The 27,627-nt window shown below is 42.2% G+C and overlaps 1 protein-coding gene across 1 annotated transcript in view; it reads left to right on the top strand.

Moving 5' to 3' along the window:
* Window positions 1–27,054, top strand: part of CD81 (CD81 molecule) — a 98,657-nt gene extending 71,603 nt beyond the window's left edge. Inside the window, exons 4-8 of the mRNA XM_070764901.1 lie at window positions 5,871–5,945; window positions 10,467–10,577; window positions 15,452–15,526; window positions 20,258–20,347; window positions 22,462–27,054. Of these exons, the coding sequence (XP_070621002.1) occupies window positions 5,871–5,945; window positions 10,467–10,577; window positions 15,452–15,526; window positions 20,258–20,347; window positions 22,462–22,524 (414 nt within the window). The 3' untranslated portion in view covers window positions 22,525–27,054. The remainder of the gene's footprint in view (window positions 1–5,870; window positions 5,946–10,466; window positions 10,578–15,451; window positions 15,527–20,257; window positions 20,348–22,461) is intronic.
* Window positions 27,055–27,627: the final 573 nt, after the last annotated feature.

The following is a 27,627-nucleotide window of genomic DNA, read 5'->3' as shown; positions in this document are numbered from 1 at the left end:
CGAGTGTTTTAACAGGTCTCCGCCAACATGGGGAGCTTCCTAGCACCCCCCCCGAGCCCCCAACCCGGGTTTGGGGGGTGCTAGGAAGATCCCATTGTTGGCGGAGACCTTTTAAAACACTCGCGCGGCTTCCAAACTGAGTCCTGAAGCCAAGCGCCAAAGGCGAACTTCTGCGCTTGGCTTCAGGACTCAGTTTGGAAGCCGTGCGAGTGTTTTAACAGGTCTCCGCCAACATGAGGAGCTTCCTAGCACCCCCCCGAGCCCCCAACCCGGGTTTGGGGGGTGCTAGGAAGCTCCCATTGTTGGCGGAGACCTTTTAAAACACCCGCGCGGCTTCCAAACTGAGTCCTGAAGCCAAGCGCCAAAGGCGAACTTCTGCGCTTGGCTTCAGGACTCAGTTTGGAAGCCGCGCGAGTGTTTTAACAGGTCTCCGCCAACATGGGGAGCTTCCTAGCACCCCCCCCCCCGAGCCCCCAACCCGGGTTTGGGGGGTGCTAGGAAGATCCCATTGTTGGCGGAGACCTTTTAAAACACTCGCGCGGCTTCCAAACTGAGTCCTGAAGCCAAGCGCCAAAGGCGAACTTCTGCGCTTGGCTTCAGGACTCAGTTTGGAAGCCGCGCGAGTGTTTTAACAGGTCTCCGCCAACATGGGGAGCTTCCTAGCACCCCCCCCCCCCGAGCCCCCAACCCGGGTTTGGGGGGTGCTAGGAAGATCCCATTGTTGGCGGAGACCTTTTAAAACACTCGCGCGGCTTCCAAACTGAGTCCTGAAGCCAAGCGCCAAAGGCGAACTTCTGCGCTTGGCTTCAGGACTCAGTTTGGAAGCCGCGCGAGTGTTTTAACAGGTCTCCGCCAACATGGGGAGCTTCCTAGCACCCCCCCCCAGCCCCCAACCCGGGTTTGGGGGGTGCTAGGAAGCTCCCATTGTTGGCGGAGACCTTTTAAAACACTCGCGCGGCTTCCAAACTGAGTCCTGAAGCCAAGCGCAGAAGTTCGCCTTTGGCGCTTGGCTTCAGGACTCAGTTTGGAAGCCGCGCGAGTGTTTTAACAGGTCTCCGCCAACATGGGGAGCTTCCTAGCACCCCCCCCCAGCCCCCAACCCGGGTTTGGGGGGTGCTAGGAAGCTCCCATTGTTGGCGGAGACCTTTTAAAACACTCGCGCGGCTTCCAAACTGAGTCCTGAAGCCAAGCGCAGAAGTTCGCCTTTGGCGCTTGGCTTCAGGACTCAGTTTGGAAGCCGCGCGGGTGTTTTAAAAGGTCTCCGCCAACAATGGGAGCTTCCTAGCACCCCCCAAACCCGGGTTGGGGGCTGGGGGGGGTGCTAGGAAGCTCCCCATGTTGGCGGAGACCTGTTAAAACACTCGCGCGGCTTCCAAACTGAGTCCTGAAGCCAAGCGCAGAAGTTCGCCTTTGGCGCTTGGCTTCAGGACTCAGTTTGGAAGCCGCGCGAGTGTTTTAAAAGGTCTCCGCCAACAATGGGAGCTTCCTAGCACCCCCCAAACCCGGGTTGGGGGCTCGGGGGGGGGGTGCTAGGAAGCTCCCCATGTTGGCGGAGACCTGTTAAAACACTCGCGCGGCTTCCAAACTGAGTCCTGAAGCCAAGCGCAGAAGTTCGCCTTTGGCGCTTGGCTTTAGGGCTCAGTTTGGAAGCCGCGCGGGTGTTTTAAAACGTCGCTGCCAACATGGGGAGCTTCCTAGCACCCCCCAAACCCGGGTTGGGGGCTCGGGGGGGTGCTAGGAGGCTCCCATTGTTGGCGGAGACCTTTTAAAACACCCGCGCGGCTTCCAAACTGAGCCCTAAAGCCAAGCGCCAAAGGCGAACTTCTGCGCTTGGCTTCAGGACTCAGTTTGGAAGCCGCGCGAGTGTTTTAACAGGTCTCCGCCAACATGGGGAGCTTCCTAGCACCCCCCCCAGCCCCCAACCCGGGTTTGGGGGGTGCTAGGAAGCTCCCATTGTTGGCGGAGACCTTTTAAAACACTCGCGCGGCTTCCAAACTGAGTCCTGAAGCCAAGCGCAGAAGTTCGCCTTTGGCGCTTGGCTTCAGGACTCAGTTTGGAAGCCGCGCGGGTGTTTTAAAAGGTCTCCGCCAACAATGGGAGCTTCCTAGCACCCCCCAAACCCGGGTTGGGGGCTGGGGGGGGGGTGCTAGGAAGCTCCCCATGTTGGCGGAGACCTGTTAAAACACTCGCGCGGCTTCCAAACTGAGTCCTGAAGCCAAGCGCAGAAGTTCGCCTTTGGCGCTTGGCTTCAGGACTCAGTTTGGAAGCCGCGCGAGTGTTTTAACAGGTCTCCGCCAACATGGGGAGCTTCCTAGCACCCCCCCCCAGCCCCCAACCCGGGTTTGGGGGGTGCTAGGAAGCTCCCATTGTTGGCGGAGACCTTTTAAAACACTCGCGCGGCTTCCAAACTGAGTCCTGAAGCCAAGCGCAGAAGTTCGCCTTTGGCGCTTGGCTTCAGGACTCAGTTTGGAAGCCGCGCGGGTGTTTTAAAAGGTCTCCGCCAACAATGGGAGCTTCCTAGCACCCCCCAAACCCGGGTTGGGGGCTGGGGGGGTGCTAGGAAGCTCCCCATGTTGGCGGAGACCTGTTAAAACACTCGCGCGGCTTCCAAACTGAGTCCTGAAGCCAAGCGCAGAAGTTCGCCTTTGGCGCTTGGCTTCAGGACTCAGTTTGGAAGCCGCGCGAGTGTTTTAAAAGGTCTCCGCCAACAATGGGAGCTTCCTAGCACCCCCCAAACCCGGGTTGGGGGCTCGGGGGGGGGGGTGCTAGGAAGCTCCCCATGTTGGCGGAGACCTGTTAAAACACTCGCGCGGCTTCCAAACTGAGTCCTGAAGCCAAGCGCAGAAGTTCGCCTTTGGCGCTTGGCTTTAGGGCTCAGTTTGGAAGCCGCGCGGGTGTTTTAAAACGTCGCTGCCAACATGGGGAGCTTCCTAGCACCCCCCAAACCCGGGTTGGGGGCTCGGGGGGGTGCTAGGAGGCTCCCATTGTTGGCGGAGACCTTTTAAAACACCCGCGCGGCTTCCAAACTGAGCCCTAAAGCCAAGCGCCAAAGGCGAACTTCTGCGCTTGGCTTCAGGACTCAGTTTGGAAGCCGGGCGGGTGTTTTAAAAGGTCTCCGCCAACAATGGGAGCTTCCTAGCACCACCCCCCCAGCCCCCAACCCGGGTTTGGGGGGTGCTAGGAAGCCCCCCATGCCGGCGGGAAGACCCAGGGAACGTTCCTTCGGCCGCCCAGCAGCTGATCTGCCGGAACGCAAACTCCACCATCTACGCATGCATGCAGATGGTGTTACTTCTGGGTTGAAAACTCGCGATATAGCCGTTTCGCAATGATCGGGGTCGCGATACCCGGGGGATCACTGTACTGTACTTCTTCTGAAAGAAATGATTTGGCATGTTCTTCTTCTATTACTGGAGATTTCCTACGTTGAAAAATAAACCGGAAGCTCACCACAGTTGACTGACTTAGCTGAATTACAAAACTTTTTAATAATCATAATAACCAATATTTACAATACTATTTCCGTAGTATTTCCATCCTAAGATAAAATCCTAAGATAAAATACAGAAAATAGTATAAGGGCAGACTAGATGGACCATGAGGTCTTTTTCTGCCGTCAGACTTCTATGTTTCTATGTTTCTATATGCTGAGCATTTCTTCTTCATTCAGTTACTGAGAATTAGCTTCATTACAGCAAGCTCAGAGCAGAGACCTTACAGAGACCATAACACAGATCTTAACACAGACCTAGCTGAGACCGAACTGAGACATCATGGAGACTGGAACTACACCCAGCCTTAAAGCTTACAGTTTCTCCTGCACAGGGCTCAGCAGCAGTTAACTCCCATTAGCTGGCTGAGTTACTATGCTAATTTGTTGGCTGACCATGTTACCACTATCTCATGAATATCTCAACAGTTATCGCTTGATTTACAGTTGTGGTGAGGACTGCCATCTCCCAATTACATCAGTGCTAGTTTTGTCTCTAGGGAGACAAAAATGTGACTAGTTTAGGAAGTCACATTCAGCAGCCATTACTCATAACTTACTTACAGTCTATCTTGACTTTATTAGGAGCTGCTCTTGAAACCGGACCAGAAACTGCAGTTAATGTAAAATGCTGTTGTTAGGTCGATTAATTCAAAGTGCAGGGATCATCATCCAGCATGTGCATGTTAGATATAATAATCATAATCATAATCATAATCATCGCAATCCCAGGAGACAGCAGAATTGAGGAGAAGCAGCTAGAGAAATTAGTGAAATACGAAGATCTAAAAATCGAGCTGCAACGACTCTGGCATAAGCCAGTGAAAGTGGTCCCAGTGGTACTTGGCACGCTGGGCGCAGTACCAAAGGATCTCAGCGGACATTTGAAAACCAGTGGAATTGACAAAATCTCCATCTGTCAATTGCAAAAGGCCGCTTTACTGGGATCGGCAAACCTAATTCGCCGCTACATCACACAGTCCTAGGTGCTTGGGAAGCGCCCGACTGGTGATGAAATACGAAATCCAGCATAGTGATCTCGTTTGCTGTGTTGTACTGAAATAATAATAATAATAATAATAATAATAATAATAATAATAATAATAATTTATTAGATTTGTATGCCGCCCCTCTCCGTGGACTCGGAGCGGCTCACAACAAAATAACACAATATAACAAATCTAATATTAAAAAACATTTAAAAACCCAACATTAAAACCATGCAACACTATCATTCCATGCATAAACTATAATTTGGGGAAGGACTGAGATCAGAAATGGGAAGGAATAATTATGACTGTGCTTTGTTTGTTTTTTAAAGTAGTATAACTGATGTTTGGAATAGCTTACATGCTATTTTCATTAATTATAATGTCATTTGCACTGAAAAAGATCTTTGCCTGTATCGCATCTATTGTTTTAAATTTAAAATATGCCAGTGCGAGTATGTGAAAATAATTGCAAATATCTGCTAAAGAAAGAACAATTTGAAGAAGGAAAGCAAACATGGCTGAGCTCCAGAGAATTAGCAAGTAACAGATTTCAAGAAAATGGTGACAGTGATTTTCCTCCTTTGATAATTTAAAATTGAGCTGTCTGAAGTAAGTTGCATATAGTCCTCAGAAACATATTCCTCACTGACAAATTGAAAGTTAATTCCCTATATAGAGTAGCTGGTCCCATTTTATTCACGTTGTTTTGTTAATGGTTTCTCTCTCTCTTTCCATTGCATCTTCATGTATTCTGTCACTATGCACCAGGGCCAGAAAATAATTACTGTATTTTTGTATTTAATGACTTATTACAGTAAAGGGGCTTCTAGATCATAATATACCTAATATCTATCTTCATTCTACCTGCTGTTCTGTTCCTTTCCACAATCCATGTCTCCAATCCATTTTCTTTGAATTTCCCCTTTGCAATTTGTTTTCATTAACCTGGAATATAATTTTGTTAAAAAAAATTTAACCCTCTCATCAAAATGATGATTTAATTGTATTTAACACAATTAAAATGTTGATGTCCTTGTACCCCACCTAGAAACTTAGTTAATGGATTGTCTAAAATCAATAGGAAGGGATGGAGAGAAAAAGAAAAAAACATTTTTATTCCAGTTTTCCTGTATACATATGCGTATGAAAGAAACTATTAGCAGTTTTGAATGTAAGGCTAAACAAAATCTATGCCTTATTAATTGAGGGCTAAAAGCAATAGTGGCAATCATAAGGACACAAGTAAAACCAGTGTTTCATCATTTGGTGCTCTGTTTTATCAACAGTTGAGTCTATCACTGCAAAATATATGGATGAACCAAAGACCTTTTCTTTGGTGGAAATGCCTCTAGATTTCTTTAATCTGATATTTATCTTTTTTATTTCAGTTTTTTACATGCCTCGTCATCTTATTTGCTTGTGAAGTAGCTGCTGGCATCTGGGGATTTGTTAATAAGGATCAGGTAAACATTTTATTATGATGATTTATTTTAAGTATTTATGCATAGCTTTTATGTTTATGATGCATCTGAGAGCCTTACAATTACTTGATGTTTATTGTGGCATAGGTTTTCCAGGTGTTTAAAGCCACTTTATTTTCATCTTCCCACTCTTCCAACCTTCCAGTAGGTTGGTTTGATTGACTGCCAGACTAAGCATTTATAAAAGATAAGGTTGTCCTGTGTCAATAGTTTCATGAGACATCATCCTTCTGAATGCCTCTCTGTTCTCTGTTAGTCAACTTGCTTCAGCAGAAAAGCTTATTGCCATAATTTGCAATTAGGGGAGTACAAAAAAATAATGGTACAGTGATTCCCCCGATTATCGCGAGGGTTCCGTTTCAAGACCCCTCGCAATAATCGATTTTTCGGGATGTAGTGGTGCGGAAGTAAAAACACCATCTGCGCATGCGCGCCCCTTTTTCCATGGCCGCGCATGCGCAGATGGTGTTTTTACTTCCGCACCTGGGAAGACCCAGCAGCTGAGGAGCCGCCTGCCTGCCCGCTTGTCCGCCGCTTTTCAGCTTGTCCTCCGCTTGTCCGGCGCTTTTCAGCTTGTCCGGCGCTTTTCCGCTTGTCCGCCCGCCGCTTTTCCGCCGCTTGTCCGCCCGCCGCTTGTCCGCTGCTTTTCCGCTTGTCCGGCCGCTGCTTTTCCGCCGCTTGTCCGCCCGCCGCTTGTCCGCCGCTCTGGGAGTTGAAGACCCAGGGAAGGTTCCTTCGGCCGCCCAGCAGCTGATCTGCTCGGCAGCGCAGTAGCAGCGAGGAGCCGAAGATGGGGTTTCCCCGTTGCCCACGCAAAGGGGAAACCCCATCTTCGGCTCCTCGCTGCTACTGCGCTGCCGAGCAGATCAGCTGCTGGGCGGCCGAAGGAACCTTCCCTGGGTGCCGCCCGCCGCTCGAGAGCAAGAGGGGGAGAGATAGAGAAAGAGAGAGAAGGAAAGAAAGAGATGAGAGAGGGAAGAAGAGAGTATGAGAGAGGAAGAAGCAAGATAGAGAAAGAGAGAGAGAAAGAAAGATGAGAAAGGGAGTGATGTCATCGGGTGAAAAAATCGCGATATAGCATTTCGCAAAGATCGAGATCGCGAAACTCGGGGGATCACTGTATTTGATTCTTAACTTCTGAAAGAAAGTGGTAATAAAAGCTTTTCAGTTATTGATTCCTGATTAATGGGAATCAAGTCTTGGATTTATTCCCTCTGAAACCAACTTTGAGGCCATGTCACTTCAGCAGCTATGAATGGTATCAGTTTTAATAAGTGGAGGATGATCAGTCCCTGGGGAGCAGCACAATGCCCCACCTGGTAGTGCCATAACAAACTATTTGTCTGCTGTCCTCGTTTCTTTTCCACTTGTTGCAGAAAGCAGGCTCCAATTCTGGAAGCTAAATAAAAATAAATACACTGCAACTATCTATCTGTCACCGGAGCTACTATGATGGTGTTACATAGATGGTGTGTTTACAAGTGTCAAGACAGGCAGAAGACATATACTTGTCCCCAAGAGTTTAACAATCCTGATTTCAGATAGAGTGAGAAAAAAGACTGTTGAATAGGTGGATCTTAGAATGTAAGGTTGGCATGTAAGTGCAGAGACCCCCAACCTTTTCAATTTTGCAGTTGGTAGGCGAAGAGACGGGTGGTTCCACGTATGTGGTGGGCAAATGTGTGCACACTCAGCTCCATTTGTGCAAGCATCATCCATAGGTTCCTGCTTCTCGCATAAATGGAGTGTGCTCACCCACTGGTCACGTGACTGGGGATGCACGCACACTCACTACTTCCGTGGCCCAGTTCTGAAAGGTTCAAGGCCCAGTTGTGGGCCAGGGGGTTGGGGATCCCTGGTGTAGACGGCTGCTATTCCCTATATTAACCTGTCACCCATTCTTCTATCTCTGGCTTCCTTCCTGAACTTTTTATAGCAGTCACTTAACAGTTATTCTTCAGTCCCTCCAAATCTCCTAAGGATGTGTTTCTGCAAATTTTAGGGCCTCTCAGATCTGCTATTCATTCTCCCTTGAATGTAAATTATGTTGTTTTCCCTACTTAAGAATTGGTCCTTAGAGAACTGAATTTGCAGGGTTTTCCATGCCATTCCAATTTCCAAGGCACATGGATTTTGCATGTTTTTGTAATTCTTCAAAACATATCTGAAGCAAGGCGCTACTGAGATATGAAAAAACTCATGCACTTTTTTGAATAACAACAACATTGTCATATTTCCTTTTATCTTCTCTCTCAAAATGCTGTAAAATGAATGCTGGTATAACAGGACTAGATCATAGGGAAGGATTTGTGTAATGTTGCGTTGATTTGTTCAATCATCCACTTGTTCAAGGATTCACTTGTTTCTTTTCTTGGCTATCCCTTTTATTCTCAACTCTAATACCTAAGTTCAGAAGTATCAGTGTTTTTTTTTCTACCCAGCTTTTTCAGAGAGTAACTTTCACTTCCATAAAGTGTCGTAGGGAATATAATTGTCTGCGGTATTCTGATCTTTTTATGTTCAGATGTATAGTATAGTATCTTATACAGTAGTACCTCTAGATACGAGCTGCTCCACATGCGAGTATTCCAAGTTATGAGCCGAGACGTGAGCAAAATTTCTGTTCGACACCCGAGTTCAAATTCGGGATATGAGCCGAGCTTCCACTAGGTGGCGAAAGAATTCCTTACTTCCAGTTATCTCGGCGTGAGTTGATCGACATACGAGCTCGGGTCTGGAACGAATTAGACTTGTATGTCGAGGTACCACTGTACTATATTTATCGTATCTTTTCCATGGCTTTTATGGCTGGTCTATTATATGATGTACTTCTTGACTGCATGTTTTGTTGTTATTGGCAGTTAATTATTTATTTATTCGACTTCTATGCCGCCCAGTGAAGGGCTACCAAACTTTTTACTACCACACTGTGGCTGTGGCTTATGCAGGATGCCCTGCATTTTCTTTCAACATCTTTCAGTGCAAATTGGATGCTCTGGAGTGGAGCTTCATTTCCGCTACCCCACTGCATCCCGTCCCCCCCCCCCCGTCCAGGCAGTAGCCCACCCCTGATGCCGCTCAATCCCAAAGGCAAGAGCTATTCACAGCTTCGTTATCTTTGATGTCAATAGCTGTTGTCATTAATTCTTCTTTATATTTATTTTTTTCACTTGGTTTCTGTTACTACAGTGTGCAGATCTTTTGCATTTCAGAGCTATCAGAGTAGTCTCATCACTACTAATTAATAATGGCTTAGTGCAGGCTATTAATGCCTTTTTCCAATTTTAAAACCATCCTTATTTTCTTCCAATGCAGCTTCCTTTATATTCAGCGTATAAATCGAATAAATTAAGTTACAATGTTCAGCTTCGTCACAATTCTTTGCAAGTCTATTTTGCCATGTTCTGTGATTTCCTCACCTCTTTATAAGTTTCACATGAGATAGAAACATAGAAACATAGAAGTCTGACGGCAGAAAAAGATCTCATGGCCCATCTAGTCTGCCCTTATACTATTTTCTGTATTTTATCTTAGGATGGATATATGTTTATCCCAGGCATGTTTAAATTCAGTTACTGTGGATTTATCTACCACATCTGCTGGAAGTTTGTTCCAAGGATCTACTACTCTTTCAGTGAAATAATATTTTCTCATGTTGCTTTTGATCTTCCCCCCAACTAACTTCAGATTGTGTCCCCTTGTTCTTCTGTTCACTTTCCTATTAAAAACACTTCCCTCCTAAACCTTATTTAACCCTTTAACATATTTAAATGTTTCAATCATATCCCCCCTTTTCCTTCTGTCCGCCAGACTATACAGATTGAGTTCATTAAGTCTTTCCTGATACGTTTTATGCTTAAGACCTTCCACCATTCTTGTAGCCCATCTTTGGACCCGTTCAATTTTGTCAATATCTTTGAAGGTAAGGTCTCCAGAACTGAACACAATACAGTATTCCAAATGTTTTGGGATTCCCACTTTTCTAAGCAAATTCCCTAATTTGACATGATCGACCCAATCATGTTCTCCCAACAACTATATTATTACTTATTTGCAGAAATTGGTAGCAATAACATTTATCCAGTAAATCACTGGATTAACATATTCTTTTGGGGAGTGTATGTTTGAATTATATTTATTTTCCACTCATACTGAAAGCAGAATATTAAAAAAAAAGTTCTGATCTTGCCCCAGTGATAGAGTTATACCCCCTCTAATTTTAGAATAACAAGCCAGAATAGAAAAAAGAGCTTCACAATAAGGTCAGTGTACTATTTCGTGCATACACAGTTCTATATTGTCAACTAGCTTCAAATAAATTGGTGATTGTGGATCTGCAAATTTAATTCAAGTATTTGAGCTTTTTTGTTTCATTATCCAGTTGTTATCTGATTATTAGAATCTGCAAGATCAGGCAATTGAATAGACCAAAGTGGAAAGAGTACCTGTAAAAACCCACATCTGTTGCATTGAGAGTATATTGTCCTTTGTTCTCTTTTGCAGATTGCCAAAGATATCAAATTGTTTTATGATGAAGCAGTGATTCAATCGAAAGACAAGGATGAAACCAAAGCACAAAAGGCAGCCGCTGTTGTGAAAACCTTCCAAGAAACAGTAAGTTATACAGTACACTTTTGTTGGGAATCAAATTTAATCTTCACAGTTTTTTGCTTGCTCAGTGAGTTGGAAGTAACTGTTTCCAGTATCTGTAGATTAGAGGTAGTCCTTGTTCAGCAGTCAAAATTGAGACTATTTTTTTCATCATCATCACAACTGTGAATGGTTGCTAAGCACGGGTTACCTGTATATCTATTTAAGTCCAGTTCTGTATTCTGTGAAAAACTTGTCTTGCTACAAAGGATATATACCCCATTATTTATGACTTAAGTATTTGTAGTTTTCTGAGGAGAAATCTCTAAGGAGTTTTTTTAAAAAAAATTATTCACTGATTTTGCAAATGTAATCAAACAAAAATGAAAAGAATAAAAAAGATTTCCCAACATTATAAAATGAGCTTTAAAAAATACAAAAAGTCAATTATATCAATTAAAAACCACATATTTGTATTAAAGTTCAATATTAGACTATTATGTAATAGTTAGCAACTTAAACCAGTATAACTCAAATTGTAAATGAAGATAAAGAAATTACAATAATTACAATATTGCTTAATCTGTAAAGTTTAACAGATTTATAAAATCATAATCTTAAGAAAAACCTAAACCTTGGGTGTAAGATGAACCTGTTTATAAGATTATAATTTCTGATTTAGATTTATTTTTCAGTATGAATTTAATTTTGATTTTGAAGCATCTAATTAGTTTGTCATTCTTCTACAAAAGGAATTGGTTATAATTTCCAGGAAGCAACATAAAGAATTCTTACATTTATTGCCATATGCAAAGCCAGTTCAACATACTTTATAAGATATTTAATTTAACTTTTGTATTTATTCATTCATTTATTTCATTTATTTATTCATTCATTCTCGGTGGCTTACAATTCAAAAATGTATCGAAAGATACTAAAACATTTAAAAGCAATAAAAACATCCAAAATAAATATATATATGTGAATTTAAATATATGTGAATTTAAATATAAATATATATTTAAATATATGTTTGATTTAAAATGGTACTCAAAAATGGTAGGCAGCCATTAAAGTAGCACAATAGTATACTGTATACAAGTATTATTATGATTAACTTATATCTCACATTTATTATACAACCCAAAGTAACCTAAAATGGGTATAATATCCTGTTCTTACTTTAAAAAATAGAAAAATACTTTAGTACTTATAAAATAGCTATTTAAAAATAGAATTACAAAATGGCATTCAGCTACAAATTAAAATATAACCTAAATTACAATTACTGTAATTTACAGTAAATGCGTGCTGAACTTAAGATGGCCTCACACACAACTGTTTTTCATGCCAGTAGTTGTAATCAAAAATTGTAGGACATACAGAAAGTGCCTTCCTCTCTAATGACAGGGTGGTGAAGCAATTTAACTTGATTTATAGCTTACATTGACAACACTTGCAGTCACATGTCTAGAAGGAACCAAAATGCAAGTGTTGCAATGACTCCAAAGGAGAAAATAGCCAACTGTGTGGCTTTAGGGAATCTTTTCTAGGTCACTGCTATAGAAAATTCATTTTTACAACGACTGAACAAGAATAGTTATTTTGTACATGTTCTGCGTGGCCACGGGTCACCCAGGAATGAAATAATTAATCAAACACACACACACACACACACACACACAGGCTTGTAAAAATAAAGCAAGTGTTGTTCTTTATATTCAGAAAACTGCAAACCACAGTTTCAGAGCAATAGGTCAGAGTTAATTACTCCAGTCAGTGCAGAAGCCTTTAAGGCTTACGTCAGCCAGAAATAACTCACAGCTTAAATGTCAGAATGTCCAGAAATCCACAGCAAATACGAAACCACAATTCATCAAACTTTCTTCAAAACTGAACAGTAGGCTCCCACACAGACCTCTGCAACCTTCCCCTTTTTCAAGGTTGCAGCAGCGTCATTCATTCTTATCACCTGTGACCTATAAACAATTTCTCCATTTGCGCAGCTGCTCTTGTCTTCCCAGCATTCTCCTGACCCGAACATTCAGAATAGAATTGTTTATTAACTCCTCCTCTTCTGATTCAGATGAAACTCTGGCTGGAGATCTGACTGACTCCATTCCCCTCTCTGTCTCTCCAGTCCCTTCCTGCTCCATTTCCCTCCCTGCCTCTCCTTCTAGTTCACTGTCTGATTCGTCCTCCAGCCAGATGGGTCTTCTGTGAACAGACAGCTCCCACTCCTCTGCATCAAAATCAGCAGCCAAAGGAGCTGGCCTGAAGCCAACCACAACAGTACATATATTCATACATACATACATACATACATACATACATACATACATACATACATACATACATACATACATACTGTTCTGTCTGGGTCACTCCAGAAGCTATGACCAACCCAAAAAGATAAGCCAGACACACCGGTAAAAGGCAAAGGCAGTTTATAAAAATCAAGAAAAACACAGGTAACAGAAAATGTCCTTACAAACAGGAACACGCTGGAACTTCAAATATATACACGAAGGCAAAAGTCCATGCAGCAATACAGGATTCTTGCTGCCAAGACAAGGCTGTAGATAGCAGACCTACACCTCCCAAGGGTCTTCCAAACTGCTGGGCCACAAGCCAGGAACAGAGACGCCGAGAATAAAGCAGGTCACCGCAATTCCAACTGATAACACTCCACATGGCTTCAAGGGCTTGCCTGCCTTTTAAACCCTGCTAATGAGGACCACACCCCAAGCCCAGCTGTTCCTAATTTAATGCTGATAATACTTCTTTAATTGCTCCTTTTTTTGATCTGAACGTCTCTGTCGCATGTCAATGACAGCTTGTGCGTCATCACCTAATGACTCCAAGCTACTGGCTGGGGAGAGCCCCCCCCCCCAGGGCTCTCATGCTGTTCTTCCTCGTGCCATTCCTGACTGTCCTCTCCCCCATCCGACTGCTCAGCTCCTGCTCCTCCGGGCATGGAGCCAGCAGAGACGCAGCTGGTCCCTGAGCAGCCTCAGGCTGAATCACAACACATACATACATACATACATACATACATACATACATACATACATGTATTCTACACAAAATGTAGATATTTCCATTATGTGTTTAGTTTAAGGACAAGCTGCATTTTCAAAATATATTACATTTCCTATCTGCAGTGCAGTTTACACAAGCCTTCCAATGTATACATGCAGTCCCTGGGTAAAGAAAAAGTCCAGTTCCTAACTTTGTATTTAACTCAAATTTGCATTTAAATCAGAATGTATCAAGCATAAAAGACCACACATGAAGGATCAATTAAAAAAAGTTATTGCTAAACGGTCTACACCGGCTTAGAGTTAGATAAGAATCAACAGCACTCAAGATGAGCTTGTAGGGATTCTAGGGCGATTCCCCTTTTCACTCCACCTCCCAGGTTCTGCCATCCCTTCTCCTATGGAACTCATGCTTAGCCTATTTCTAAAAAGGTCAAAAAGGATTTTCCTCAAACCAGCAACCCACAGAAGCCACACAATGCTTTCAGGAATCACTGAAGTGATTTGGTTTCCTTTCTGGTTGAAAACTCTCTTTTTTGATGATTCTGATACACAATCTAGTGTGCCTTCCGTTCCCTGTCCAATTGTCTCTCCTTTATCTTTTCTTCCTTTCATACATCTTCTCTATTTTTATATCTTTTCTCCTATCCTTTTCTTTATATATATTACTACTTGTCTATTCTCTTCAATGTGTATTGTGTATTGGACAAAATAAATAAATAAAATAAAATAAATAAAAATAAATCTCCCCTTTATCCTTGCATTAAATGATACAAATTCACTGCAGATGATGAGTAAGTAATGAGAGGGAAGTTCAGGTATCAATCAATATGACCTAGAAAGCCCTACATGGCATCGGACCAGATTACTTACAGGACCGCCTCCTGTGGCACAAATCCCAGTGGCCGATAAGGTCCCACAGAGTTGGCCTTCTCCAGGTCCCGTCGACTAGACAATGTCGTCTGGCAGGGTCTAGAGGAAGAGCCTTCTCTATGGCGGCCCCGGCCCTCTGGAATCAGCTCCCTCCGGAGATTTGCACTGCCCCCACCCTCCTCTCCTTTCACAAGAGCCTTAGGACCCATCTATGTCTCCAGGCATGGGGCAGCTAGTTCATGCCCCCTCCTTCTCTGATCATTAAATGTTATGTGTGGCTGTGATTAGGTAGACTGACTGTTTTTTAACACAAGGGGATTTTAGTTTACAGTTTTAACTATTAGATTTGTATACAGTGTTCCCTCGATTTTCACAGGGGATGCGTTCCGAGACCGCCCGCGAAAGTTGAATTTCCACGTAGAGATGCGGAAGTAAATACACTATTTTTGGCTATGAACAGTATCCCAAGCCTTCCCTTAACACTTTAAACTCCTAAATTACAATTTCCCATTCCCTTAGCAACCATTTATATTATTACTCACCATGTTTATTTATTAAAGTTTTTTTTAAAAGAAATGTTTTTTAAAGGCAGACAAAAGTTTGGCAATGACATATGACGTCATTGGGCGGGAAAAACCGTGGTATAGGGGGGGGAAACCGCGAAGTATTTTTTAATTAATATTTTTGAAAAACCATGGTATAGACGTTCTGCGAAGTTCGAACCCGCGAAAATCGAGGGAACACTGTACATATTGTTTTGTATTGTATGTTGTGACCCGCCCCCTTGGGAGAGGGGTGGCATACAAGTCTAATAATAATAATAATAATAATAATAATAATAATAATAATAATAATCAAACACACAGGGTGAAAACTAAGATCTTTTTTTTTGGGGGGGGGAGAAGTAATTTAAAATATTTGTAGAAAATACCTACAGTTAATTTCTTTTTCTTTTTCTCTTTTCCCCCATCCCCACCCTCCTAGCTAAATTGCTGTGACATAACTTCTACAGCTATTTTTGGAAGCAAAGCTGATTGCAGTATAAAAGACGCTGTACTAGTAAGAACATCATCAATATGTTTTATGTATACAATATATATTAATGATATCTTTTAATGATGACAGATATATCCATTTTCTTCAATACAGCAAGTTGATTGGGACAAGTGTGCCACTACACCAGGGGGGGTCAAACTCACATCATTGTCATGTGACATATAGGAAATTTCTCCCCCTTCGCTAAACCTGGTGAGGGTGGAGCCAGCACGTGATGCATCTGGGCCACGAGTTTGACACCCCTACATTTTTTTCCCCAACTCAACAAAATGCTGGAAAGAAATCATGCACAGGGGCTTAGCATTCTTGTCTGATTGGCTGCCCATCAGGAAGATAGCCCTCTAGCATTTGAGTTGAATGAGACCAACTTTATATGATGGGAGAAGCTGAAAATGGCCTGATCCAATCACCCAACATACCCCATGGGGCAAGAATTTGGGAAGTTGCTTGGAATTTGATGATTCTTCCTTTCTAAATCCTCCCCTTTCCAAATTATGTGAGCCAGAGCATCTGCATACAGATGTAGAAATCCACAGGTATTGCATAGACATGTGAAGAGCCTTCTGTAGCCATTGTTAGTAAAAGGACTAAGAAAAATTCTCAAAGCTGTCTTCTGTGTGGTGGTTCCAATTCAGAGCAAGACACACACCTCCCTCCCCCCATGAATTTGATTCAGATATGGAACAAAACACATTCTTTTCATGTGGAATTGTTTTGAGTGTTCTATGCAATTTAGCTGGTGTGATTTATCATGCTGCAAAAGTGGATCGGTGGGTGGGGGTGGGGGGGAGAACAGCAAGCTTCATAAACTTTTAAATACCAAGATGGAAAGAAATAGTCTGTTTATTTGGTTAACTATAAGATTAAATTTATGCATACACAGATAATTGATTTGAATTGCTCTGCAGGGAGGGAGGGAGGGAGGAAGCCATGCTTCATATTCGTTTCAGTTAGTTTGCCCCATGGCAAAAGAAGGAGGATATATAGTGGTGCCTCTACTTAAGAACTTAATTTGTTCGGTGACCAGGTTCTTAAGTTGAAAAGTTTGTAAATAGAAGCAATTTTTCCCATAGGAATCAATGTAAAAGCAAATAATGCGTGCAAACCCATTAGGAAAGAAATAAAAGCTCAGAATTGGGGTGGGGAGGAGGACAGTCGCTGCCAAAGGAAGAAGGTGAGATGAGGAGAATCAAAAAAATCCAAAACTTTAAGGCTTTAAAAAAAGAAAGAGGGACTCTGAGGCGGCGAGGAGGAGCATGTGCCTCCCATACACCCAGCGCGAGGCTGCCTCCCATACACTGCGCTAGAGAGAGGGGGAATGGCAGGAAACTGGCTGGGCCTTCATGCTGCTCTCAAATTTCCTGGGAAATTTTTCCGGGCTTGGGTTGTTAAGTAGAAAATGGTTCTTAAGAAGAGGCAAAAAAATCTTGATCACCCGGTTCTTATCTAGAAAAGTTAACAAGTAGAGGCGTTCTTAGGTCGAGGTACCACTGTACTTAGATCTGAATTCAAAGAAGGCAGACTAGGCGGAGGATTAAACAAAAGGTTCCATAATACAAGTTTTCAAAACAGTTTATAGTTTCTCTTTCTTGGCTAATTCTTCTGTAATCTGGCTTGCTGTTAGCACTCAGCTTGAACTACTACCTTATCCTTGTGACCCTGGGGTGGGTGGAAATAAAAAGGAGAGTTCTGTCTCCTCCTCTTTAATATGGAGTTCATCAGGCGGGGGTTCCTCTTCGCCGGTGCTACCAGAATGCTCCCGGCGACTGATGCAAGCACACGTCCGGCTGGTGGGTACAGGTGCCGGCATGAGATTCGGCTTCTGCGCATCCTCCAGAAGCCAAATCCTGTGTGAGGATGCATGCGCAAGTGAAAATTTGGTGATTTTCACCACTATTTTTGCACAGAAGCAAAAAAAAACCCCACCAAAAAATGGGCAAACTCTTGAGAGCATCCTTGTGCCAGATTTTGCTTCCGGTGCATGCACAAAAGCCAAATCTTGTGCGGATGTGCACGTGCACACGTCAGGGGCGCGGAGATGCGTCTGCACCTCCATTTCCACTAACAGATCGCTGATCCCACCCATGCAACCCGCTACTGGAGTTAATGCCGAACAGGTATGGTGACCAAAGATTGCATAAAAACATAAAAAGTGAGATCCGTGCACTAGCTGGAGCATAGTTGTTATACTAAATGATTTAAAATATCTGTTGTATTATATTGTATAATAGGTGCTATACCAATAATTGCAGGTTCTTATAGTAAATTATATATTAGAAATATTTATAAATATATACATACATACATGCACATATATGCTTCTATATACAGTGGTACCTCATCTTACGAACGCCTCTTCTCACAAACTTTTCAAGATACGAACCCGGTGTTTAAGATTTTTTTGCCTCTTCTTCTGAACTATTTTCACCTTACAAACCCAAGCCACTGCTGCTGGGATGAAGGGGTTTCTTTTTTTTCCCTTTTTTGAAGAAAGAAAAGGGAGGGGCGGCTTGGAGGGGGAAATGACTGCATTTAAATAACTAGGAGAACAGCGTGTTTGCAGGCACTGAAAGGGTGTCTTTTGAAGAAAGAAAAGGGAGGGGCGGCTTGGAGGGGGAAATGACTGCATTTAAATAACTAGGAGAACAGCGTGTTTGCAGGCACTGAAAGAGTGTCTTTTGAAGAAAGAAAAGGGAGGGGCGGCTTGGAGGGGGAAATGACTGCATTTAAATAACTAGAACAGCGTGTTTGCAGGCACTGAAAGAGTGTCTTTTGAAGAAAGAAAAGGGAGGGGCGCCCCCCTTCCCTTTCTTCCTTCCCACTCACCCTTTAGCCTAGCCTTGCTTCTTCCACCCGCCCCCTTTAGCTGCTCCTCCCTGCCCTCTTTTCGCCTCCCTTCTAAAGTTTGGGATTTTCCTGAAGGATTTGCACGCATTATTTGCTTTTACATTGATTCCTATGGGAAACATTGTTTCATCTTACGAACTTTTCACCTTACGAACCTCCTCCTGGAACCAATTAAGTTCGTATCATGAGGTACCACTGTACTGTACTTTCCTGATTTTCCCATTACATTTGTAAATTTATGAACCACAGATCATGATGTATTCTTTCAGTTACGCGACTGAATTATATGCCCTTGGCCTTGCTATTCCTATTTGCTGACATGCATAAAGCTGCGTATTTTTCATGCTCAGTTCAGAACAGAAAGAGTACTCGGCAATTCAGTGTTTCCTATCAGTATTGACAGTTCACTTTTACAATTCTGAATAAAATGGAAGGACTTTGAGAAAATATGTGTTTAATTTTTTTTTTTTTTAAGTGAGGTCATCTGACAATTCAAGGCTCAATATCAGTAGGCTGATGACACCCTTTTTATCTCTTGGCTCCAGTCTAGTCAAGTGATGCTGTTAAAAATCTTGTCCCAGCATCTGGAGGCTAAGCTATCTCCAATTTAATTCTACCAAGGACTGAGTAGCTGTGGATATTATGGCTACCCAGCTTCAATACTGGGATTAGATATCCCTGCTCAAAATTAGTGGCCAATCTGGAGATCACCTTTGACGCATGTCTCCTGCTTGAAGAATAGGTGGCAGCTGTGCCCAAGGAAAAAAAATGCATAGCTTGAAGGCCACATGCTCCTTGCTGATCAGTTTGATTGCTGCAATGTACACTACATGATGCTGACCTTAGAAACCTCCCTTCATGCTCCAACTGATCCAGAATGCAATGCTATGGGCAATCCCGGGCATACCATTGCTGTACTGGGATGCTTCCAGGTTCAATTTAAGATGCACGTATACAGTTCTACGAGGGTCGCCCAGAAAGTAATGCACCACCTTTTTTTCTTCAATAATTATTTATTGAACAATTTATTGAAACTTGCACACAAGAAGGAATGCTGTTTCTTCTACACTCCCTATTTTCCACGTCATCTTTATCCCGTTCTATGGCCTTAATCCAGAGAGACACAAGGGCCTGTATGCCCTGTTGGTACCACTCCTTGTTCTGGTCACGAAGCCATTTCTGCACTGTAATGGCCTCACCCTCTGTGCCCAATGTCTAACCATACTTCTGTCGACTGCAGATTCTCCATAAACTGTACACAAACGTTTGTGAATGCTCCCAACAGTTTCTTTCTCCACAGTGAGAAATCCAATGATGACACGCTGCTTGTAACGTACATCATTTACAGACACTATTTGGAAACACTGCTGCAGCTACGCTATCTGTCTGAAGAAATGCAAAATTTACACACGCACTCCTGACAATTCAAATAATTTATAGCTAAAGTTTCGCATTTGTACCATTACTGTAGGCTGAGGGGGAAAAATGTGGTGCATTACTTTCTGAGCAACCCTCGTAGATGACATCGGGGCCAGGATATCTGAGGAACTCTATATCTCTCTCATAGTTTCTGCCCAGCGGACAAAAACTAGCAGGGGTGGCACACTCCAATTCCCTTTGATTAAACAGTGTCCCCTATCAAGAGCCATGTTGTGTGTCTTGTCTATTGTAAAGCTGGCTCTCTGGAAATCACCCTAGAGCACCCTTGGAGTTCAAATGGGTATCATCCCCTTGCTCGATGTGTTAATGCCCATATAGTTTATTTTTCAAAAAGATGTTGATTTGGTTTACTTGTATTTTCTTATTGTTGCATTTTTTTTCATATTGTGAATTGCCCAGAGCAATACTGAGAATGTAATAAACAAATCTGTACTCTTTTAATTTCAGTTAAAGTCTTGTCACGATCAAATTGAAGATCTGTTCTCCGGAAAGCTGTACTTAGTTGGCATTGTTGCTGTAGTAGTGGCTGTAATCATGGTAAGTGCTGGCTATGTTGTGCACGGTGGGATGTTTCCAAAGAGCAAAATACCTTGCCACACTTTTGGGAATTGTGTGTAGCTGGACATTGGGAGGTTTAAAAAAGGTGGAGGAGCTTGACCTATCTTGTTCAACTTTGTGGTTTTGGATGGGGGAAGGTAGTTTATTACCGAAATGAAAGAAGGCAAAGAAACAGATGAACGCGTTGCAAAGAATAAACTTGGAAAGCAATAGACACTCAAAAGAGCTCTTTCCAACTCATAGAATAATATTCAGTCTTGCTAAGAAGAAATAGCAGACATGCCACTCTCCTCTTTTATTAAGATGGCTGTGAAGATTATTTCCTATAGCTATCAGGGAAGTTAAGGAGCGTTATCCCAAAGAGAAAAAGAAGCCCTGCCACTTCCTCCAATACAGTGATCCTTCACCATTTCGTGGTTCACCGTTCGCGGCTTTGGTGCATCGCGGGTTGTTTTCTCTCTCCCCCATATACACATTGTCCCTCGCATGCCCAGTGTTGTCACACCTCTCCCCAGAGGACCCCCGGTGCCAGGCGAACCAGCTTCCCATCCAGATCCTGAAGACACTGAGTGCCCACAGCGGTCACCTCCTGCACCCAGAATACCTGAGGGGGGGGACGAAAGAAAGACGCAGCAGAATTAAACCGCGGCGCAAAGTTCAAAGTTGGAGAAGAAGGCACCAAAGAACTTGATGCATCTTTCTTTCGTCCCCTCCTCCCCATCCCTGACCTGAGGGGGGGGGGAGGAAGGAGAGCCAGAGGAGACTCCGGAAGTGCTGCGGCCTGGGGAAGCAGCCAGGCAAGGAGGTGGGAATACACGCGGCCAAGAGGGGGGGGGAAAGGCCCACCTAAGCAGGCAAAAGGAGGCTCAGATTTGGCATGGAGGACAGCAGCTGCAGGTATTCTGGGCGCAGGAGGTGACCGCTGTGGGTGCTCAGTATCTTCAGGATTCGGATGGGAAGCCAGTTCGCCTGGCGTCAGGGGTCCTCCAGGTAGAGGTGCGAGAACACCAGCACGTGAAGGACAATGTGTAGTGGGGGAGAGAAAAATAATCCTACTTCGCAGATTTTCATTTATCGCGAGTGGTCCTGGAACGGAACACCCACGATAAATGAGGTGTCACTGTATTGCTTAATTTGCTCCTTTTGTAGCAGAGACACCTGCAGGTTGACCATGCAAAAGCCGCCCTCTCGGGCCTCCAGGCAGCAAGGCTGCAAAAGGGAACCTTTTAGCTCAGCCTTTCATAGGTTGGACACACTTCAGTGTGTGGAGATCACAAATTTCTCAAACAGGAGAATTCATGCTGACAAGACATCTGGAAGGGACAAAAGTTGAGGAAAGGCCGTTTCAGGCAAGCAACAGACAATTGGGACTCACCCTCCTTGAATCAGGGCTCGCTAAATATCCCTGTCTGCCTTTCCAATGAAGAAGGTGGATTTTGTTATCATGTCGGTTTCCTTCTAAAGGAGACTTTTTTTACAGTAGTCTTGAGTTTGTGACAGCAAGTAAGGCTGGGGTCGCTGGTGCTAAGTGATATAAAGGCAACACTAAACAACCACATTATTTAACAACAACAACAACACCAGGAGTCCCACTTGTTGTCATAATCCCAACATAATACATCAAGGGTGGGTTCCACTTACTTTCCCTACTGGTTCACATCGCGATGGAAGTAGGAGTTTTGCCTCTGTCACATTATGCAAATGACCCTCTGTGCATGTGCAGAGGGTTCTTTGCCAGACGCGGCGACCAGATAACAGGTTTGGGGGTGTGGACAGCCATCCATCGCTGCCAGTTGGACAAGCAGGTGAAAATTTCCACCACTGGTATGGATGAACTGATCCAAACCAGCAGCAACCCACCACTGATGCACAGGTCAGAAAGCAGGAAGTCCCAGATTATGATTGTGTGTGTGTGTGTGTGTGTGTGTGTTTGGCAGAGAAGCCCAGCACAACCTATGCCCCACTTGGGGGAAAACCAGTCACATTTTTGCAACTTTGAATGGTCAAACAAACAAACAAACTCTTACAAGTTGAGTACTATCTGTATTGTGTCTGGAGTCTCATTGTCCTCATCTTTTTTTCTCGCGCTGCAGATCTTTGAGATGATCCTGAGCATGGTGCTGTGCTGTGGCATTAGGAATAGTTCTGTCTATTGAGAAGAAGACGAGTGCAAAGTGGCAGTGCCAGTGTGAGCCAAAGGGCCACTGCCTGATCAGGAGACAATTGTAACGGAAAGAAAGAAAGAAAAATTGTGTATATAACTTTTCAGATATTATTCTACAGAGCGTATCATTCTTATTTGAAAGTCGTCTTGTTCATTTTAAAGGATGGGGGAATTGGGAGTTTTCTGTAACTTTGTGGCAAAATTAGTTACACACGGGATTATGGGTTGTTGGGTTTTTTTAAAAAAAAAAAAAAAGCTATCCTGCTGGTGGTTCCGAGCTTTTATCAAAAATAGCTTTTCTCTTCTTGGCCATTGCTCCCGTTTTATCAAGAGGGAATTTATGAATTAATTCTTCCAGGGGTTTATCCTTACGAGGAATGTGGAAAGTGTTTTACTTTTATTTTGTCCTCTGGTGGAGATAAAGTAAAACCATCCTGTTCCATTTTTTTTTTGTCTTGGTTAAAAGAACCCTTGGACTCTTGGACTAAATGTGTGAGCATAAGTGTACAAGGGTCCTTGAGTGGAATTAAACTGTTTTGCTATTCTGTTACTAAACATGCACATTTGACAGTATTTTTTATAATAATAACCCCACTTTCATTTTTTTTAAAAAGATTTTTAACCAATTTGCATAAATCTATTACCTTGATGTCCATTATGTTTCCGGGAGACAAAGTCACAAGTCTTCACAAAATACTAATCTTACAGAAAGGAAGATTTAGCCCCCAACCTGGTTTCTTAATTTTGATATGATTCTCTCTCTTTTTTTTTAGATATAGGTCTAATAATGGAATATACACTCTTTCAATATCATAACACTCTCACATTGCTTACATTATTACTCCCGCTGCAAATATTGCCTAACGTTTGCTTGATAAATGTATAGTATTCTAATGCCAAAAATAATTATTGGGGGAAACCAATTAAATAATTTCTGGAAGCCTGTTTATTAAATGTAATTGATTGGTTTTTAAGGAAGCAACTATTTTCTGTGTCATTGAAAAGACTTGACTAAAGATAGATAATATCCCTCAATATACATAAATAGGGGTATGGCCGCACAAATAAAACTTTGAACTATACTATATATTGAACTATTATGTATTCCAGTAGGTAACCTGTACAGATCGTGATGACAAAGAAATATTTTTTTAATTGCATCGTCACAGAGCAAACCTAAGCCTTTCATACTTATATTCTGGAATCAGACACAAGTACCCAAATCACCAGGTTTTTGCACCATGACATGCATTTAATTGTTTGTCCCATGCCCTACAGATCCCTGTGTTTCCTCATCACCACACACCAGAAATAGAACAACAAAAGTATAAGCTGGGCAGTTTCCCAGAACTCCTAACCTCATCCATACAGTTATATACTGTACCTCTTTCATATCTATCCAGCTATTCGTATCTATCCAAGAGATCACAAAATGAGCTCCTCTTTGATTTGCTTATGATTTCTGACCATTGGTCCTTAGTGCAAAACTGGATATTGTCTTGTTCTTTCCTTTTTTCTTTCTTTCTGCTTTCTGTTAGCCTCCAGAGGTTTGAAAATCATCTGGGACAATTGGTATTGTTGTCCAATACAGCTAGAAGTTCCCAAATCAGGGAATATTTACTGTGCCATAGAATGGCCATAAGCATAGAGTTTTCTTTTTGAAGTAACAGATATAATTTTATCCTGTTTACCACCTCTTAGCTCCTCAAATTTATCTTCCACTCTGTTTTCATGCTGTTCTTGAAGAAATCGTTTTAATTTCGGTTTCTTCTGTGCCACATCAGCTGCAGTGGAATCAGTGTTCTTTAAAATCGTAGTTGGAACAAATGAGCTGGATGTGAGCTGAATCAATCCACATTTACCTAAAAGGAAGACAATTCTAAAATTAAACTACTAGTTTCTTCCCATTGAAAGTGGTGGTGGGGGGACAACTTAACTGCCTCCTTGATTGTATTCTTGTCTCTTTTTAAAGTAAATTATTTGGAGTAAAAACTACTCCTTTCAGGCAGGCAAGAGCAAATATAACATTCTGTGTAAATTAGAATCTCAGGGTACACAAGACAGATCAGAAAATGAATCTGTTGATTAGGCATTTATTTGTCTCTCGGTCCCACCACACTGCCTCTTGTTTTTACTTTCTGGTGTAGGCAGCAACCAGATTCAATTCCTCCATAGGGGCTCTTTAAATATCTGCCCCAAATCAAAAACATTTTGTTTCTGGAATCCTTAGAAAACTAAGAGTCTTGCTGATTATGTTTTCAGGAAATAAGGAAGACATCTTTTAGCCTTAGAAATAGCCTTAAAGCAACACTGCCCTGAATGTCAAGTTTGCATGCACTAAAAACAAAAGTGATTCTGCCAGTTTTCAAAGGCTTTGGGGGTTACATGATCCAATATAGTAGACTACACTATATGTACAAATCCTAGGTATCAGTTGTGCATGTACGTTTTATCTACATACATATATTGTGTGTGCGTGTGCATGTGCTTTGGGATCAGCAGAGTACAAAATGGATATGTGTAACTCACAGCCTTTTATTGGTGTCCATGAGAAATGTGTATAAATGTACAACTAAATAGTTTCTGTCTTGTTTTTTCTATATCGTATTTGAATATTGTTCAGTGTTCAGTTGGTGATATGTTATGCAGCCAGAGTTCTCTTTTGATGTTTATTGACTCTGTCCTCTAGCAAATGAAATGGATCAAGTGCATTATTAGGACAAAAAGTTAGCTTTGAGCAAAGAACACTTTTTAAATAGAAAGTGTGGCGTAGGCCAGTGTTTCCCAACTTAGCAACTTTTAAGATGGGTGGGTTTCAACTCCCTGAACCAGCATGCTTAATGTCTAAAAGTTGTTGAGGTTGGAAAGTGCTGTGTAGATGATGATTGGCTATCCTGACTCAATATAAATTTTAATAGGCTGAAGGACAATTAAGGGATATTGTTGGATGAAAAACAGTTTGAAATGGCAAAGAGAAGGGGATGCTTAAAAATATATCTGCCCTTTTAGAGGTTTTTATTAGGAGCAAAATGTTTTCTCAGCAATAGATTGAACGTGGTACCTCTCTTAATCAAGTAAAGTGGAGACTGCTAGGTTTTTTAATTTGCACTTTTTATTTTTTTAAAAAAATGGCAAGTGTGTTGCTTTTGCTCCTGGGAAAAGCAAAGCAAAAGCATTCACAAGTTGGAAGTCTTGCTTCATAAAATCAAATTCCCATTCTAAAAAAAAAGAAAGAAAATTGAGCAGCAATTGAGCCAATTCTGTTGACCTGAGCAGTGTAACAGTACACAATATTTCCAAAAGAAGCAGTTAGTAACTTCTAGTCAACAACAAAGATAGGTAAGAAGCATCTTCCAGCTGTTTTAAATTTCTGCTCCCAAGATTCTTTGCTTTTGTGCTGGGTCTGATGGGAGCTGCAATCCAAAACATCTGGAAGACATCAGACTGATTATATCTAGTCTAGAGAAATTGGAAGTCGCATTGGAAAACAAGTTATCCACTCTGTTACTTCAAGCTGACAAATGATTTACAGAAATCAAATTCATGTATTGAAAACCAGGTGATGGAGAGTTTCTTCTGGGTATATTGGGGTATTTCCCGCCCCCCGCCCTGTATGTAGATCCCCCCCCCAGCAGAGCACACACTTGCATGCTGTCTGAAATGATGCAGTCTCTGATCAGTCATATTGTGTGAACTGCTGTATGTGTAAATGTGCCTAAGTCCTTTTTCAGTACCAGTAATGACAGGATCTGTTTCTTTAATCCATCTACAAAGAGTTGAGGAATTAGCAGGAGAGACACAGATGCCTTCCAGATTCAAAACTGGCTGATAAATTGGCTAATGAAGTATCCCATGTGTGGTACCATCTGCCATAAAATCAAGCCATAAAAGTGCCTATGTTGAGATTGAAGGAATAGAAAAAATCCCCTTTCAATACAGTGCTTAATGTTTGGAGGAAAACGGAGGCTCAGAAATGTTCATTTCTAAAATGAGATGAAAGGTTTAGGTAGAATGAAGGCTTCATGCCAATTGGAGCCAAGTTCAACAAACTGAAGTTTTATCTTCACAAGAATTTGTGCCAGATCTTTAAAAAAAAAATCATACTGGTTATGTGTCCCAGATGATGTAAATTGGCAGAATTGAAATATGGATATTCATCTTAATTTTTTAAGATGCTCTGGGAAGGATGGGAGGGAGAGATAAATTAAAATAGAAAAGAAAAAACCCATCTCTTTTAAAAAGCCAGTGCAAAGTCAACGTGTCCTTTTAAGACTGGAGGATAGACTTTCTTGATCCATTCTGCTCTGTAATGTTTGGGGAATTCTAAAAATTGAAATCCATTATTTTGGAGATTATGGAAGGTCAGCATATTGTACTGGGAGGCCAAACTGAGCTGCTGGCAATATGGAACTGAATGCTTTGTTTTGTTTTATATACCAACCTGTCATGAGCTATGTTAACTTTTCTTCTTTGGCTTTTTTTTTTACTTTTAAATGTTTCAATAAAATTTTTCTCTAGCGTCTGTTGTGCTAGGAAGCACTTTTTTTTTTACTACCAGTCAAACATAACACCCAGGTACTTCAACTATCACATCTCTATAGCAATAGCAGAGCCGGCCCTGGGAACAAAGAACAAGGCCAAAACACACAGGAAGGGCACCACAGCTGTTAGCCATTTCCATTTGAATCTTGCTTATTTCTTAGAAAAGCCTAAAACTCCATTTATGCTCAAATTCCATGTGTTTAATTAGAGGGTAAATGCAGCATCTACTTTTCCAAAACCATCTATCTTCTTTTACTTGTGTGGTAAGTTGTAGATATTTGAAGAATTTTGTTATAGCTAGGTAAAACAATTAACAACAAACCTGCTTTCAGATCTAAGGGCAAAACATGGAGTCAGGATCCTGCAAATTGAGTTTTTTCTCTTGCCACTTATTCCCAATTCTGTACAAAAAAACCCCAACTGCCCTTCCCACCTCATTCTTCTCATTGTTTGGTTAGTCTTGTGCCCTCAAATCACATCTATTTTCTGTTGTCCTGTTTGTTTGTCTGTTTTTGTTTATTGAATGTTAAAATACCTCTCAAAATAACTTTTT

This window comes from Erythrolamprus reginae, chromosome 1 (genome assembly GCF_031021105.1).
Source record: "Erythrolamprus reginae isolate rEryReg1 chromosome 1, rEryReg1.hap1, whole genome shotgun sequence".
Classification (NCBI taxonomy): domain Eukaryota; kingdom Metazoa; phylum Chordata; class Lepidosauria; order Squamata; family Dipsadidae; genus Erythrolamprus; species Erythrolamprus reginae.
The sequence above is the reverse complement of the archived record's forward strand: the minus strand, read 5'-3'. Positions and strand labels throughout refer to the sequence as shown.